Source organism: Crinia signifera, chromosome 2 (assembly GCF_055691185.1).
Source record: "Crinia signifera chromosome 2, ASM5569118v1, whole genome shotgun sequence".
In the NCBI taxonomy this organism is placed as follows: Eukaryota; Metazoa; Chordata; class Amphibia; order Anura; family Myobatrachidae; genus Crinia; species Crinia signifera.
The window spans coordinates 207,847,821-207,864,782 of NC_139218.1; the positions used below are offsets into that span (position 1 = coordinate 207,847,821).

The 16,962-nt window shown below is 42.1% G+C and overlaps 1 protein-coding gene across 4 annotated transcripts in view; it reads right to left on the bottom strand.

Moving 5' to 3' along the window:
* The window catches only part of STPG1 (sperm tail PG-rich repeat containing 1), a 68,564-nt gene that overhangs the window by 4,772 nt on the left and 46,830 nt on the right, over window positions 1-16,962 (bottom strand). For all 4 annotated transcript variants that reach the window (XM_083173616.1, XM_083173613.1, XM_083173614.1 and 1 more), the window contains 3 exons: window positions 16,725-16,836; window positions 9,437-9,605; window positions 6,914-7,104 (listed from right to left, as the gene is read on the bottom strand). In XM_083173616.1, coding sequence (XP_083029742.1) covers window positions 6,914-7,104; window positions 9,437-9,605; window positions 16,725-16,836 — 472 coding nt within the window. The remainder of the gene's footprint in view (window positions 1-6,913; window positions 7,105-9,436; window positions 9,606-16,724; window positions 16,837-16,962) is intronic.

A 16,962-nucleotide genomic window follows, 5' to 3' on the forward strand; every position in this document is an offset into this window, starting at 1 on the left:
CATGAACACTCCCGTTCAAAAGTTTGGGGTCACCCAGACAATTTTGCGTTTTCCATGAAAAACTCACTTTTATTTATCCAATAAGTAGCAAAATGAATAGAGCATATAGTCAAGGCATTGGCAAGATTAGAAATAATATTTTTTTATTTCAAATGATAATTTTGTCCTTCAAACTTTGCTTTCGTCAAAGAATGCTCCTTTTGCAGCAATTACTGCTTTGTAGATCTCTGGCATTCTAGCTGTTAATATGTTAAGGTATTCTGAAGAAATTTCACCTCACGCTTACTAAAGCACTTCCCACAAGTTGGATTGGCTTGATGGGCACTTCCAGTGTGCCATACATTCAACAACAGCTCAATGAGTTTGAGACCTGGTGACTGTGCTGGCCACTCTATTATTATATCACAGACAGATTACCTACTGTCTGCTTCTTCCCTAAATAGTTCTTGCATAATTTGGAGGTGTGCTTTGGGTCATTGTCCTGTTGCACGATCAAATTGAATCCATTCAGGGTATGGCATTGTGTTGCAAATGGAGAGATGGCCTTCCTTATTCAAAAATTCCTTTTACACTTGACCAGCACCAAAGCAGCCCCAGACCATCACATTACCTCCACTATGCTTGACAGATGGCATCATGCACTCTTTCATCATCTTTTCACTTGTTCGGAGTCTCACAAATGTACTTCTATGTGATCGAAACACCTCAAACTTCGATTCACCTGTCCATAACACTTTTTTCCAATCTTCCCCTGTCACATGTCTGTGTTCTTTTGCCATTATTAAAATTTTCCTTTTATTGGCCAGTCTCAGATACAGGTATGGCTTTTTTTTGCCACTCTGCCTAGAAGTCAAGCATACCAGAGTTGCCTCTTCACTGTAGACGTTGATACTAGGGTTTTGCCAGTACCATTTACTGAAGCTGCCATTATAGGACCTGTGATGCATCAATTTCTTAAACTAGAGACTCTAATATACTTGTCATCTAGCTCAGTTGTGCACTGGGGCCTCCCACTTCTCTTTCTACTTGAGTTAGAGCCTGTTTGTGCTGTTCAACACACTGTTGTAGGAAATGTTCAGTTTCTTGGCAATTTCTCACATGGACTCGCCTTCATTTCGAAGAACAAGAATAGACTGTGGAGTTTCACATGAAAGTGCACTGGTTCTGGACATTTTGAGAGTATAATCAAACCCACAAATGTGATGCTCCAGATTTTTAACTAGCGCAAAGGAAGGCCCGTTTTATAGCTTCTCTAGTGAGCAATCCCATTTTCAGTTGTGCTAACATAATTGCATAATTGCAGGGTTTTCTAATCATCTATTAGTCTTCTAATGTGATTAGCAAACACAATGTACCATTAGAACACTGGAGTGATGGTTGCTGGAAATGGGCCCCTATACACCTAACATTCCATTAAAACCAGACCTTTTCAGCTAGTATAATAATTTACCGCAATAACAATGTATTTTATCTAGTAGGTTGGCCAAACTGAGTCTGCAGCTCCATCTTCACTCTCCAGTTACTGCCATTTACATCATCCCCATCTTCTAACTTTACTTTCTCCTTTATCTCTGTCCTCTCTGTGTGGGGTGCATATATCAAACAATATTTGTGGCTGTTTGAGCGTTTTTATGATTACCCGCTAAAGTATCACCCGTATGTATTAAATAGTACCTCGGACATCTGCTAATACGCCTTCATTCCCACGAGCCCTGCACTGCAACATAATAGGCTACTCACTGCATTTATAGCTGGCAGAGGGTTCTCCCAGACCCCTTCCCGGATGTGGCTGCTGTGCATATGCGATCAGTGGGATTGTGCATGCAGAGTACCCCCTCACTGAGCTCCTTTTGTATCCCCTGTCCCTGTGATGTACTAATTAATAGATCCAAACAAAGTAAATGCATTTTTAAAAGGCGATCCTGGGCGTTAATATTGCACCCAGATCAAATTAAATATGCAATCAGTAATACTGTACATGGGGCCCTGTGTCCATCTCATCTCTCTCTTTGTCGGTGCCTCTCACTTTCCCCTCACTCTGTCTGCCCCACTCCTCTCTCTGCCTCTGTTTCCCTCATCTTTCTGACCCCTTCTCTCTCTCTACCCATCTTGCACTCTTTTTCATAAATCTTTACCACCAGCTCCCATCTCACTTCTTTCACATGTACATGGTCCCTCTCTCTATCCCCTTTGGTGTGGACTCCCTTTTGCTTAATTCTCTCTCTGAAACTGCAATAAAAATCTCTCACAGTGGGTATATGTCCATTGCCAGTTCTCCCAAAAGGTATAGATTCACCAAGCAGGCACAAAGACAGCAGGCACAGCCAAGGGGCCATGATGCCAGAATAGTGCTATGGATCGTTTGAAGCGGGTGGGGGGTGACAAACGCATTGTTGCATCTTGCTACATCTATCTATGCTGAGTGTGATATATTATATCAACAATGTCTAGGTTGGCACCACAAAGTTGACAGTAAAAGTTCAACATGAGCAAATGGTCAACGCAGGTTTTTAACTTGTCATCACCTGCGCACGTGGACCTCCAGTTAGTGTACCGATGCAGTCGCCATGCTTCGGGCCAGGTGCCTCCCTCTACTACCACTGAACCCGGCACACTTTACTGCTCCCATCACACATCCACATGGATAGTAAAAGTATGAAAAAGTTATATAACAAAAAAATCACAAAAGACTCATGTTGACCTTGTGTTGACCGAAGCCATGACACCCTTTTGCTTGTGTCAACCCTTTCACATGTCGACTATATGCCGTCGACCTATTGACTGTTGACATAGCTATTGTCAACCTACCATCCAGATAACCTATGCTCACTATGTAAGTGCTGAAGTCTTGTAATGTGTACTATTTACACTACACTGCAAGTAAGGATTAACGATATTATAGATTTACAGCAAACATTTGTCTGTTTGGCATACATTTATATGTACCAACCACATGATATATCAAAATGTTATTGTAAATGATACAAAACATCACTTCCTGTTATGGCATGTGGCAGCCTTCCCACAGAATCCAACCTAGGTTTCTCTGCATGATGAGTCAGCGCTCAAAAGTGATACGGAATAAGTATAAGCCTGACATGAGGGCAGATAAATATAGTAAGCCTTCTACAGATGTATATTCTGCATTACATTCCACTTGGAGGAAGTAAATATAAAACAGAATTAGTGAAATGTTAATAATGCTTGGAAGGCTTACCGCCAAATACAAAGCATCTCACTACGAAACCGGAATTCTACTATTAATCCCAAATGTAATCTGTGGCATTAAAGAAAAAAGGGCATGGTAACATCTTCATAAATAAACACAGACAGGTTGGTTCAATGCCAGGCATGGTTTCTCAGCATCCAACCATCTATACTAAACTGTACACCACCAGTTTTTTTTTAATAATCCAGTCTTAATAACATTAAATTGTATGAGGTATAGATATAAATCTTGCTCTGTTTCTGTAAATGTTTTAATTGGGCTGGGTGAAATAACAGGAAGCACATGCAGTAAGCACTGGGTGTGCATGTTATTTGGGCAAGGAGTTGTCTTGCCTCCTAACATGATTGTACAGAAAGGCATCCTAATTCATTTATGCAAAGCTTGCTCTCTGCCACTACCTTTTAAGTAGGTCACGGTGTAACACCTCCTGCATTGTGAATTATGAATAACCCTTTAGATGTATAGGATGTATGGCAGATGAGAATCATGTATCCATTTACCACAATCTGTTGGACATTTATGGACAACACAAAATTTGTAATTATTCAGGTTTGTTTTGGTTGAAAATTGTGTAATAATTGCAAAAAAAAAAATCACAAAAAAAGTATACTGTCTTAACTTTGGTCAGAAAAGTTATTATATCTCAACATTATTTCCCATCATTTGGATGTGAATTATGTTTGTGTCCAAATCAGGATGAGTTTAACGTACCACATATAATAATCATATTCTCATATAACTTTAGTTAAACCATTTAATATAGGGCAAAAAAGGGGAAGGTAGCAGCGCTAAAAACAATTGAGGGCATCAGACACTACTAATGTGCATGAGCACCAGCATCTCACCACAGGGAATCCGATAACACCTGAGCGACAAGCTGTCACCTAGCGCTGCTTGATCAAAATGAGCCAACTACGCAAGCTTTATAGCAGGGTTTAGGGATGTGGTAAATGTAGAAAATAGAGGAACCCCTAAAGAAAGCAGTACTTTTCTGAGGGAACCTGCCACGGCATACAGTGAATAAGAACACAGTCAATAGTCTGACCACTATTGGTCCACAGGCAAAATGGTTGACACATGAAAAAGGTTGACATGATCAAAATGTCAATGCACGCAATAGGTCATCATGGAAAAGGTCAACATGAGTTTTTTAAAAAAAAGAATCATAAAAAGGTGGTTTTTCATACCAATAGTGGTCGACCTATTTACGGTCAACCCTATGAGCGATACCGCCTGCCACGGTGCCTATCAGTTACAACATGTAGAGGATCTCATATAGGACTTACTGGAATGCATAAGAAGCATAAATCACAACCCTTGTGTGTATTTTATATATAAAGTTTTGTGATAGAAGCACTGGTAAAGTGACAACCACAAGATGATCTGTATGTCCCAGATTTCTGGCCTGTGTATTTTTAACTCTCAGAAAATATCTGTTTTGCAAAACAAATTTAAGTCCCATAAACACTGGGTGATCCCTGCTGCCGCGGATATTGTGGTACCTTACCCTATTGTAGTATATCCGGTACCTTTCCATTTATTAAGGATAGCATTTAAAATGCGATTTGGGCGGAATAGGATTAATTACTGTAATATGCCATCCTATCGCAGGTATGTATCATCCCGTACACTCAAGGACAGATCTCCGAAAGGAGCCCGTCCCTGCGATCCGTTCAGCCTAGTGCCGGGCGGGTCTGCACATGCGCGATCAGCGCTGACCCCCCGCCAACCCCACCATCGGGGCAGTACAGCCATCTCAGAATGGCGGTAGCCCAGGACCCCGAAGCGATACTGCATGTTGATACATCGGGCAGGTGATACTTAATATTTGCGGCTAACCAGATTTTGGGCATTTAGCCGCAAATTTTAAATGTGCTTCTAAACCACTAAGCAGTATATTTAGCAAATGGAACAGAAATCCAAGTTAAAAAAAAATTGCACTTAAGCAGCCTAAATACTGCCCAAATATAATTGCCCCCTGTCTTCAATGGCACAATTACCATTTAAAGAACTGTCACTTCCTTGATTTGCGGTTTTGAGACATTTTAGAATTTACTTGTGACACAGCATTTATGAATATACAAAACTGTCCAAGCTAGTACTTTCTTGAGACATTTTCTGAACATATGTCCTTACTACTGTACTATTTCATCATTAATATAGCCTGCAGGGGTCACTGTGGTTGCTGTTAGAATGTCATTGTACATACAGGAGTATCAACATGGAAGTGTGACAAAACTACACAATATTTGTAGTACCACAATTGGCAAAGTTCACTTCTCTTTGACTGTATGTAGCATGTTTGCTAATCTATGCTGACATTTGTTCTTTAAATCAAGGAAAATACACATACTAATGATAAAACATGATTCCAAGCCTTCAGTATTGAAATAGTTAAAATTGTGGCAGTAAGAACATTACGTGCCTAAGCCGCATTCCTTCACAGAATAAGCCATGTATTCTGGAGAGAGCTATCTTATAATGTCATCTTCGCACATTCACACCCCTAGGGCTACTGGAAGATATACCACTGTGGAATGTGAACATTTAAGAATCTCTCTTTGATTTTTATAATAACCACTTTATTGTGAGTGGGTGAGAAAAACGCATTAGGTTGTGCGTTACATCACATGTGCCCCATGTAATGTGTCACATTTGAAACAGATCTCCTGTTTTGAATATAATGCTTTTGTGTGTCATGGCATATATGACCTAGACACACAAAGGTGGAAATTTATTAAATCAGTTGCACAGATAATTTGTTGTGGTCAAAAGGAACCAGGCATAAACAATTTAGAACACATGTAGACCTATGTGCTATGACATCACCAACAGTTTTTATTAATGTACCCTGTTACTTGTTGCATGATTAATTCAATGCTGTTCCTTCACAGAAATATAGATAAATGGCTTCACATATGTCTGGCAGTATGCATGAAATGTAAGAACTAATGTGCAATTATATGGAGACAGAATCAGATTTAAAAAAAAACATTCAATAGGCAGAGGGAAGGTCACCTAGAATCAAGAATGGTAAAAGGATCAATATAAAAAAAATTGAAGCAAAGGTGAAGTCGAGGACAAGCTGGTGACAATTGTGGTTGTGGATTCCTGAAAACAAAGAGTAGCAACTACAGCAGATCACAAACAGGGAGGAAATGACAGACCCGGATGTTTTTATAACGGGCAATATTTATTATTTTATGTATAAATACATCATGTAAATGGATCTCACACCATAAAATAATAAATGATACCACTATCTTAAATGGCAATCTCAATCAGACATTAAAAGAAGTCGGATTGAGTTAGGGAAGATGGCGCCGGGAAAGCACAGCAGCTCACTTAGTGCCATCCTCCCGCCCGCTGTCCTCCCATCCACCTCTCGCATCACTCACCTGTCCCGCAGCGCAAGAGCAGCTTACCCGATGCCGTCCCACCTTCCGCTGCTGATAACTCGGTCCCGGCGTGTGAGCAGCAGCCGAATCCAAAAGTCACATTTGGCAGCATTGAACAGAGCATGTAGGATCTATTTCAACAAATGAATGTCGGATTGGATCTGACATTAATTGAATATACCCCCTAGTCTCCTTAATATTTGAGTTATGTGATCTCCGTTCCTCAGAAAAGACTAATAAATAAGGGTGAATGTGTTTCTGGTTTCTACTCAGCTGCTATACTAACCTGGCCCAGGAACATCTACTCCTGAGACATCGCCTGCCCAACGACTTGTGTTCGAAACAAATGCAGCACTAGAAAGGTAATGTTTGGGGGGCCCTTCATAGTCAACAAGTTCATACTGTCCTGGGCCTGGCACATCTGGGGTCTTGGGAACTGGTTCTGCAGGAGCTGAGAAACACAGGTAATGTTTCCTCCTAAAATACAATAATATTTTATGTTACAATGAGGATCATTAATTCTATATTTGTCTATTTTCAGCTTATTATTGTACATAGTGTCTTCTCGTTTACGTGTGTATTCTTTATTTCATTATATTTTTCCTATGTTTATTTTATCTATGTGTAATGCTTTTCTCCAATGGAAAAGAACAGTAATTGTTTAAACGTGTTCATTAAAACACGGAGCTTTGCCATAGTATCTTAGTTTTTGTCTTGTGCACATAGGAATCTTCGATTCGTCCCAGCAGTGCAGGGCCGGGAGATGGTGACCAGCGGCTGACATCAATTGTATTGCTATGCTGTATGCTATGCCGAATTAATGCTTATATACGGTAGTCTAAACAGAATTAGATTAACAACAGGGAGATGTTTATACCTGGGTCTGGAAGGATGGTAAAACCCCAGAACAAAACAATACATTCAAACACAAATAAGTAAGTGACAGATTAAATAAGCATAAAATTATATTATAATACGTTGGATCATATATCACCAAGCAGTGGGGGATTTAGACAAAGTTACACAAGGGGCACCAATATGGTACCTGGGGCATGCTCAGGAGATATGCATACATGCTATTTTCTCAGCAATTTTTGGGAAAGAACTCTAAATAAATTGCTCACAATATGACACTGTAGGTCACATTAATTTGTTTAAATGACTCTAGCACTACCCTGAATCCATGTCTACCCAAAGATCATAAATCCTGCAATGAAATAATAATTACAAAGTATAAGGTGTGTCCAAATGAAAAGGAGACTATTGCTGTAGCGGCATTGTATGTATTTGCCGATAGATGGAGTGACGTTTTTACCAGTTATGTAGTGAATGGCTTTGCCTCAGTTTATTCCTTCCTGTAAAGTAGTTTTACACGGTCGGATGTATGATGGATTCCTTCAGATCAGTGCAAAGAGCGGTTATCTAATTTCTTTGCGTAGAAGGCGAGCATGCTTCATAAATTTATCGCAGGGTAAAGGCAGTGTACAGAGAGCAGGATCTCACATGATGCAACATATTCCAGTGGTGTCAGCGTAATAAGGCGACACGTGAAACCATCAAGGACCTACCACGGCCCGGGCAGGTGAGCATGGTCAACAACCCTGCCATGATTTGGCTGTGGAGGATCTTGCTCATCAGATGAAATTGCTGCTGCACTGTCGATAAGCAAGGGAACTGTGCATCACATAATTCTCAACAAACTTGGTTATGGCAAAGTTTGTGCACAGTGGGTGCCCAAGCATCTGTCAGAATATAACAAGTTGACGAGAATGGGTGTTTGCTTGACCTATCTGTTTCAGTACGTGGAGAACCTCGACCAGCTGACAAAATTTTAATGGGAGGTCCTAAACATTCTTCATACAGCTCCAATATCTCCCCATGTGACTCCCATATCTTTGGCCCCTTAAAACAAAATCACTGAAAGATCAACGGCTAAGCTGTGACAATTGAGTGCAGGACACCGTGGAAAATGGGATCCATCAGCAACCCGAGATTTTCTACACTGATGCCATCCACTCCCTTTCTATGGTGAGATCAGTACATGAATGTCAATGGCAATTATGTGCAGTTGTAATGTTACACATGAACTGTAATGAAATATTCTTTAATTAAAATATTTGTTACATACAACCATAGTCTCCTTTTCATTTGGCCTTATACAAGGGCTAGTGAGACTTCTAGGGTAAGCAGTTAAATCATTTCAAATCTAATGCTTAGTGCTATCAAAAACGTGTACCTAAAAAAATGCTGTCAGATTCCCTTGTGTTCTGTTACACTGTACTATTTAAAGACCTATTATGCTAACAGTAGGAGGAAAAGGAGTATAATTCACAGTTTGAAAGTGCAAGAACCTGCATGGGAAAATCGGGTGGCCAACAAGCACAAAGTGATGACATACAGCACACCATTATATACAGTATATAAATTACTCAAGCGTCAACTTACATACTGCACTTATTACAATGGTTCTTAACCTTGGTCCTCAACTATCTCCAGCAGTTCATGTTTTCTAGGTCTCCATACAGAAACAGAAGTAAAATAATTAGTTCCACCTATGGATCTTTTAAAATGTGTCAATGAGTAATGCATACACGTGCATCTGCTTGGTGACCTGGAAATCGTGAACTGTTGGGGGTACTTGAGGACTGAGGTTGGCAACCACTGCACTGTTGTGTTTATTGAAGAAGCCCATGGGCCTCAAGCTACAGTAGAATACTCAGTTCCCAGCCTAGGTGGTAAAGCAGCTTTCACTATACTGATGACTACCACAATCAAATACGGCTGTCTTTCTGACAATATTAAAACTCACGGAAAGACTGTCTTCTTTGTTACATCAGGAGATCCATATGGCTCATAGCTTGCTGGTCCTGGGTTATTTGAGGTCACGTTCAAAACATCCCGAGAAGTCTTTGACCTGAAGCACGAAACTAGGACCTTGGGAGATTCCTTAACTAATGAGTCATTTACTCTATAGTGACCTACAAAAAAAAAAAAATACAATGTACGGTATTGTCTATTTGCTTAGGGATTATTTCATTATTGTTCATTTTTGTTATATTTTGTGAATTTTGGTGTGGCCTGTGTACTAGTCTCCACCACAATGTAGACTTCATGTCATTATCGGTATGAAAGATAAATAAGTGTCATCAATGTTTTATTTCTGTATCTCTACAATCTAAGTGAAAGAATTTATACTTAAATACATTAACGTAATCTTTTCACTGGAAAGGCTCTAGATGCACAATTGTTGCAAAAGTATTTACAGTAATTCCTGTAATAAATCCAGCCGCTTTGTGAAGTGTAATTTTCATAGTGGACTTCCTGCTAAAAGCATGTCATCTAACCAGCTATGTCAGCAGGCAATGACAAAGTTTAACTACTAACCTTGTTTAACCTAATGCATTCCAAGAAAACGAAATACAATCAATAATGATTTATAAATGTAATAATGTAACAATAGTATGTCTTAGACCAGAGATGTCATGTTAGGTTACTGCCACTTTCACACAATGCACTGCATAACTGTTGTGAATATAGATTAGAAACCTGAACTCTGATCAGACAGGGCTAGCATTGGAAGAGCTACATGGTCTAATGGTCCTCAGGTCTTCACCAAGAACCTACTCAAGGTTTTAGGGCTTGGCAGCCCTCTTAATGCTCATTGAATGTGAGCTGGGTTGATATATGGTGGTGTGGTACTAAATTCAGTCAAAAATGGACCGGAGGTCTGGTATAATAATAGTAGTTGCTATTAAAGCTATGAAATACAACTTAATACTCTAGCACCAAATGCTGCTTATCAAAGGGTTTAAATAGGCATAGTAACTTAAATTGAGCAGCAAAGTTATGTCAGTGGTCAGTTAAACATCACTTTAAGTTAGCGGAAAAACTGCACCAGCCCATAAAGGCAACTGGCAAAAGGAAGAAAGATACCCCTGCCAGGCTAAGTTTATATTATATGCTGATTTCCGCAAATACTATACATAATTGAGCTATATCAAGCCTTGGGGAGGGATAAAGTGGAGTAATTACCAATAGCAACAAATCCATATTTGTCATTTCAAAGACTGTGCTAGATAACTGACCTAAGCCAACTGGTTGCTCCCCCACAGTTGGCTGATTTCAAGACCAGTACTTCTTCTCAAGAGCAGCAGAATTGGAATATGCAGAAGAAGCTAGAATAGGTCAAACTAAAGTATATAAAATGAACAAAATAATGTGGAGATCAGGAATAAATGGCAGGTTTTAAACTATAATAAAATAAATGCTGTTGGATTTAATTCTTTCTATTTATATCTGTATAACTAATTGTGGCAATTATGGAAACAACACAGTATAAATTACCTAGAGGGTAATTGATTAGGTTGCATTTTGTGAAAAATACCCCAAGTGAGCACCCCCTTGCCATCTCGGCGACCCCTCCCTTCATCACTGATCATACTTACCACTCTGGTATCAGCAATCAGAGTTCCTGGAGGGCTGCCAGTCATCAGGGCTCCCTGCTGCTGTGAACTTCGGTGCTGTAAAATAAACTGCCGCTTTGCAGCATCACTTTACTCCCCCAGGAGGTCACAGGAGGAATGTGTCTAGATCCACTTCTGTTTTTCGACCAGGATGTGACGTTAGGTGAGGGCAGAGGTTTTTAGATGCCCTCACAGAGGTTTTTTTACTTTATCTGTCATTAACGTAGTTGTAGGTTATTTTCTTTTATTTCAGCGGGCTCGCTTTTTGGGGCGGTATCTTGTTTTGCTTGCCACAGATATATATTCCCCCAGGTATACATGGACCCATGGATGCATGATGGGAAAAGTAAAAAAACGGAAGTGATTCTAGCATCAACCGTCACTGGAGCAAAAGGGAGCACAGGTAACCAGCACCTCACCTGAGCTTAAATAGAGATCAGCTTATGTGTCCTTTGGACACACATAGCTGATCACACTGGCCACGTCCCAACAGCTTTTTCTCTGCACAGGGGTAGAGAAAGCTGTGCAGGGCAGGACTATCACACGGCTCACTGCAGGGTTTTTTTTTCACAATATTTTTTAAGTTTGAACACATCCCATTTACCATTATAAGTTATGGGACATGTGATCTTGTTACTTATAGTTGCAAATTAAAGGGTTTGGAGCACGAAAACTGCTCCAAAAGCCCTTTATTGCATTTAGAGGATACTAGAATGACAGATTGTGAAAACACCCCCTTCCACATTATTTTCGTAAAAAAAAAAAAAAGGTACTTGTGTAGTTTCACGGCGCCACTGTCTGTTTACTGTTTCTGTGAAATTGGCAGCTTGCCCAGCAGTCTGTTTACATTTACTTTGAAAAACTTGGCAGCTTTCCAGCTTGCGTGCAGGCTCAGTCAGTGGGCGGTATTCAATGAGGCTGATTTGGCAGGTTTTTATGGCGATTTTGTGCTGTAAGGCGAATTTCTGACTAAAACGGTGAATGACCATTTTAGTCAGAAGGTGAACTTTTAAAATAAAGTGTTTTTGGTTTTTACAATTGGTGTAAAAAAATCTGGAATTTTATTCTGAGGAGGGGCATGCTATTTTTATTCATGTGCTGTAAGCACATGAATATATATTTAATTTAAAAAAAATATATATTTTTTTTTTACACAGACCAGCCAGCAGGGGGCCGGAGCCGAGCTGCTCATTAGATATTCATATATTCACTTCACCCGATCATTACATATGCATGATCGGGTGTAGTGAATATACCCGGCCCCCTGCTGGCACCCCCGGGGGGCAGCCTGTGCTGCCTGGCACCCGGGGAGCCCACCTCCCCCCCACAAACGTTCTGGGGCAGGCAGAGAGACTTCCATCTCCCTGCCTGCCACCGTCCTCAGGCTCCCTGCGGCGTCCGCCACAGGAGCTCAAATTCGCCAGTCAGGGGCAGCGAGCCCCTGACTCGTTGAATACCGGAGCCGGCGAGGCTCCGGAACGCGGCGACCAGTGGCGAATGTGCAGCGAATCCTAAACAGGATTCGCTGCACGTCGCCGGTATTCACATTGAATACCGCCCAGTGTGTAGTTAAAGTATGAAACTTGGCAGCTTTTCAGAGTTCTATACTGTACTAAGGTAGCGCACGTTTACTGTAATAAGCTACGTTACCAGTTTGTCTTTGAAATAGCATTATTTTTTGCGCTGTAGTAGCGTCTCAGTCACAAATTGCGTCTGTAGCCACTAACAGTGTCTCGTTGGCCGCAACAAGAGGTTGCGTCCCAGTAACAGTAGTACTCTTAGCGTTAGAAATAGCGTGTATTTCACCTCCGTCACAAACAGAGTTGTGTCAACCTGTTAATAATGACACCTGTCGACTTAACAGCTGTTGTCCTTGTTTACTCCACTGTCCACGTTATCCCGAAGTGTGGAGAGCACAGCGAGTCCCGTGAGGGGACGCGGTACGTGTCCGACCGACCTTTTCATACCCCCACTATCCACGTCTGCGCGGAGTTGATTTCATATAGAGTGGCGAGCGCAGCGAGCCCGTAGCATGACGAGTGCAGCGAGCCCTGCGAGGAGACACGTAATACATGTGAAGTAATCCACGTCTCCTAGCGGGGCTCGCTGCACTAGCCACACTTCGGGCTCTGTGGCTCGCCACACTATATAAAATCAACTCCACGCCGACGTGGATAGTGGGGGTATGAAAAGGACGGTCGGACGCTTACCGCATCTGCTCGCCACGCTTTGGGATGGAGTGGAAAGTGTGTTTGTGACTGGGACTCAAATTCTGACTCAAATTCTGGGACTCAAATTCTGACTACAGCGGCAGTTTGCGAGTACATCCGCTGTTTGTGACTGACGCTACTTCAGCGCAAACCCCCCCCGCGCTATTTCACAGATAACGTACCTTTGTACAGTTACACAGATTAAGCACAGAGTAAGCGAGCTAGCCTAGTACAGTGTAGGAGTCTGGAAACCAGCCAAGTTTCAGTTAGGGAGTGTCGGACTCGGAACCCTCACCTGGAGTGATAAACCTCCTCTTGGGTTTAGACCAACAGGACCCCCTATTGGGGTTGGACAACCGGACTCCCCTCGTGGAACTTGACATTCGGTTTCCCTTCTTGCGGCTTGACCGAAATTTTACTGTTTTTAGGCAAAAAGATCTTCGTTCTGGGTCCCCAGTGATAGCCACGAATCTCTTCCTGAGTGGGCACAGAAGCAATAATCTTATTCCTGGCCTCACAGAGGGAGCAATCCCCAATGAAATGGTCCTGGGCTCCACAATAAAAACATACATTTAAGGACCTGCACCGCTGGTATTCCTCATCAGATAACCAACACATCTATAGATGGGGGAACATTTTCTAAGATGGGAGTTCTATTTCACCTGGGATGTTGCTATGGGCTAATCCAGGGGTGTGGAACCTCCGGCCCGCGGGCCGGATACGGCCCCTGCACCCAGTATGTCCGGCCCGCCCGCCTATATTACTTTTTAAACAGCCGCCCGCCTATATTACTGAAGTATCAGCCGCCCGCCCGCCTATATTACATACCAGCCGCCGGGGATGGCTGCTGCTGCCGCTGGGCAGATGTGCATAAGACGCGCCCGCCAATCACTGCCGGCGCATCACCTCCCCAGCCACTGTGATTGGCGGGCGCGTCTTCTGCACATCTCCCCGGCGGCAGCAGCAGCAGCCATCCCCGGCGCCTGGTATGTAATATAGGTGGGCGGGCGGCTGATACTTCAGTAATATAGGCGGGCGGGCGGCTGATACATCAGTAATATAGGCGGGCGGCTGATTAATCGGTAATATAGCCGGGCGGGTGGCTGTTTAAAAAGTAATATAGGTGGGCGGACGACTGGGCTGATACATCAGTAATATAGGCAGGCGGGCGCCCGATTAATCAGTAATATAGCCGGGCGGGTGGCGGGGGAAATGTGCAGAAGACGTGCCCGCTAATGCTGCTTTTCTCACCCTCCCTTCCCCAGTGACTGACAGATCCAGGGGTTGTCATTTACCCCTAGATTCACACCCAAACAGGTTAATGTGATTATGTCTGATTCTCATAATCATACATAATCACATTAACCTGTTTGGTGGTGACACCCCCCTCCTCCACACTGTCACTTTTTATGGTGTCTCTGCCCACATGTATATGTCGCTGCCCGTGTGTATAATGCCCACATGTATATGCAGCTGCCCGTGTGTATAATGCCCACATGTATATGCCGCTGCCCTGTGTATAATGCCCACATGTATATGCCGCTGCCAGTGTGTATAAGTCCACATGTATATGCCGCTGTCAGTGTGTATAATGCCCACATGTATATGCCGCTGTCAGTGTGTATAATGCCCACATGTATATGCCGCTGTCAGTGTGTATAATGCCCACATGTATATGTCGCTGCCCGTGTGTATAATGCCCACATGTATATGTCAATGTCAGTGTGTATAATGCCCACATGTATATGCCAATGTCAGTGTGTATAATGCCCACATGTATATGCCACTGCCCTGTGTATAATGCCCACATGAATATGCTGCTGCCTGTGTGTATAATGCCCACATATATATGCCGCTGCCCTGTGTATAATGCCCACATGTATATGCCGCTGCCCTGTGTATAATGCCCACATGTATATGCCGCTGCCCTGTGTATAATGCCCACATGTATATGCCGCTGCCAGTGTGTATAATGCCCACATGTATATGTCGCTGTCAGTGTGTATAATGCCCACATGTATATGCCGCTGCCCTGTGTATAATGCCCACATGTATATGCCGCTGCCCTTGTGTATAATGCCCACATGTATATGCCGGTGCCCTGTGTATAATGCCCACATGTATATGCCGCTGCCAGGGTGTATAATGCCCACATATATATGCCGCTGCCCTTGTGTATTATGCCCACATGTATATGCCGGTGCCCTGTGTATAATGTCCACATGTATAATGCCCACATGTATATGCTGCTGTCCTGTGTATAATGCCCACATGTATATGCCGCTGCCCTGTGTATAATGCCCACACGTATATGCCGATAATTGATAATTTTTATATGGCCCCCGAAGGGTTTTCAAATTTTCCAAATGGCCCTCAGTAGAAAAAAGGTTCCCCACCCCTGGGCTAATCAGAATTTACTATTTATTTATTTAGCACCTTATAGAAAATAATAGATAGTAACTGATTGGTGTCATATAGCAACATCCATGTGAAATAGAACTCCCATCTTAGTAAATTTCCCCCAGATGTGTCTACATACATCTGGGGCCAGATGTAATAGCCCTGCATCCTGCACGGCTGCCGAATTCCTGCTGTTTTTAAAGGGGCAATCATTTACAAGGCAAAACCATTCCTTGTAAATGATTGACCCTTTAAAAAGAAAAGAGTTTGGCCAGAATCGCGCATGGCTGCTGAACTCAGCAGATAGACTGAATATAGTGGTTTCCAGCAGTGGCGCAACAATGGCCCCACAGACCCCCGGCATCGTCACTTTCTCAGCGCCTCCCAGCCACTGCGGGGTCTGCAGGGCTATTATTACATTACGCCACTGCTGGAAACCACTATATTAAGTCTATCTGCTAGAGCAGGGGTCCTCAAACTATTTTGCTCTGGGACCCCATCAGACAATAAAATTAATGACAGGACCCCAGCAAGTTACTGCAGAAGGTCATCACATGATGTGTGTAGTCAGCAGACAGCACATACATGGCAGCATTGTGGAGGCACAAAATGATGGGAGGAGTCTAAAATAACAGATAATTCAACAGATTTTTCAGACTCCTTGAATCACTGACTGAGATTAGAAAAGTCATCAGCCTGATGGTCAGCAACATGGAGTCGCGACCCCATGCTGAGAAGGTCGGGAGCCACTTTGGGGTCATGACTCACAGTTTGAGAACCGTTGTGCTAGAGCCAATTGTTCTCTTAGTTCGAGAAGCTGCTTATTCGTTTTAGAATGATACTTTTGATGATACTTATGATGTGAAGCGATGGAAAATGTTGGAAATTGTTGTTTGTTTCTCTTACGTATCATTCCAGCTATTTCATATAGTATTGTTTCTTTGTATATGATTTTAGAGGTTCAAGAAAATATATATTGGATAAAAAAAAAAAGAAGCATGCAGCACCTTACACCGGTACTTACAAGGTGACGGTCCTTTTAGAGGAGTCAAATGTATAGCATCTCTCTTTGTCTTTGATACAAAAGAAGCATGAGCAGACACATTGTTATTTGGATGACAATAATTTATAGATGCCTGTAAAAAAAAAAGAAAAAAAAAAGAAAAAATATAATGTTCTTTTAAAGAATGCAGATATTTTCTAAAAGTAAAAGACATAATACATTTTATGATCAGAATTCGGGATAGGCCAGTCAATGACCA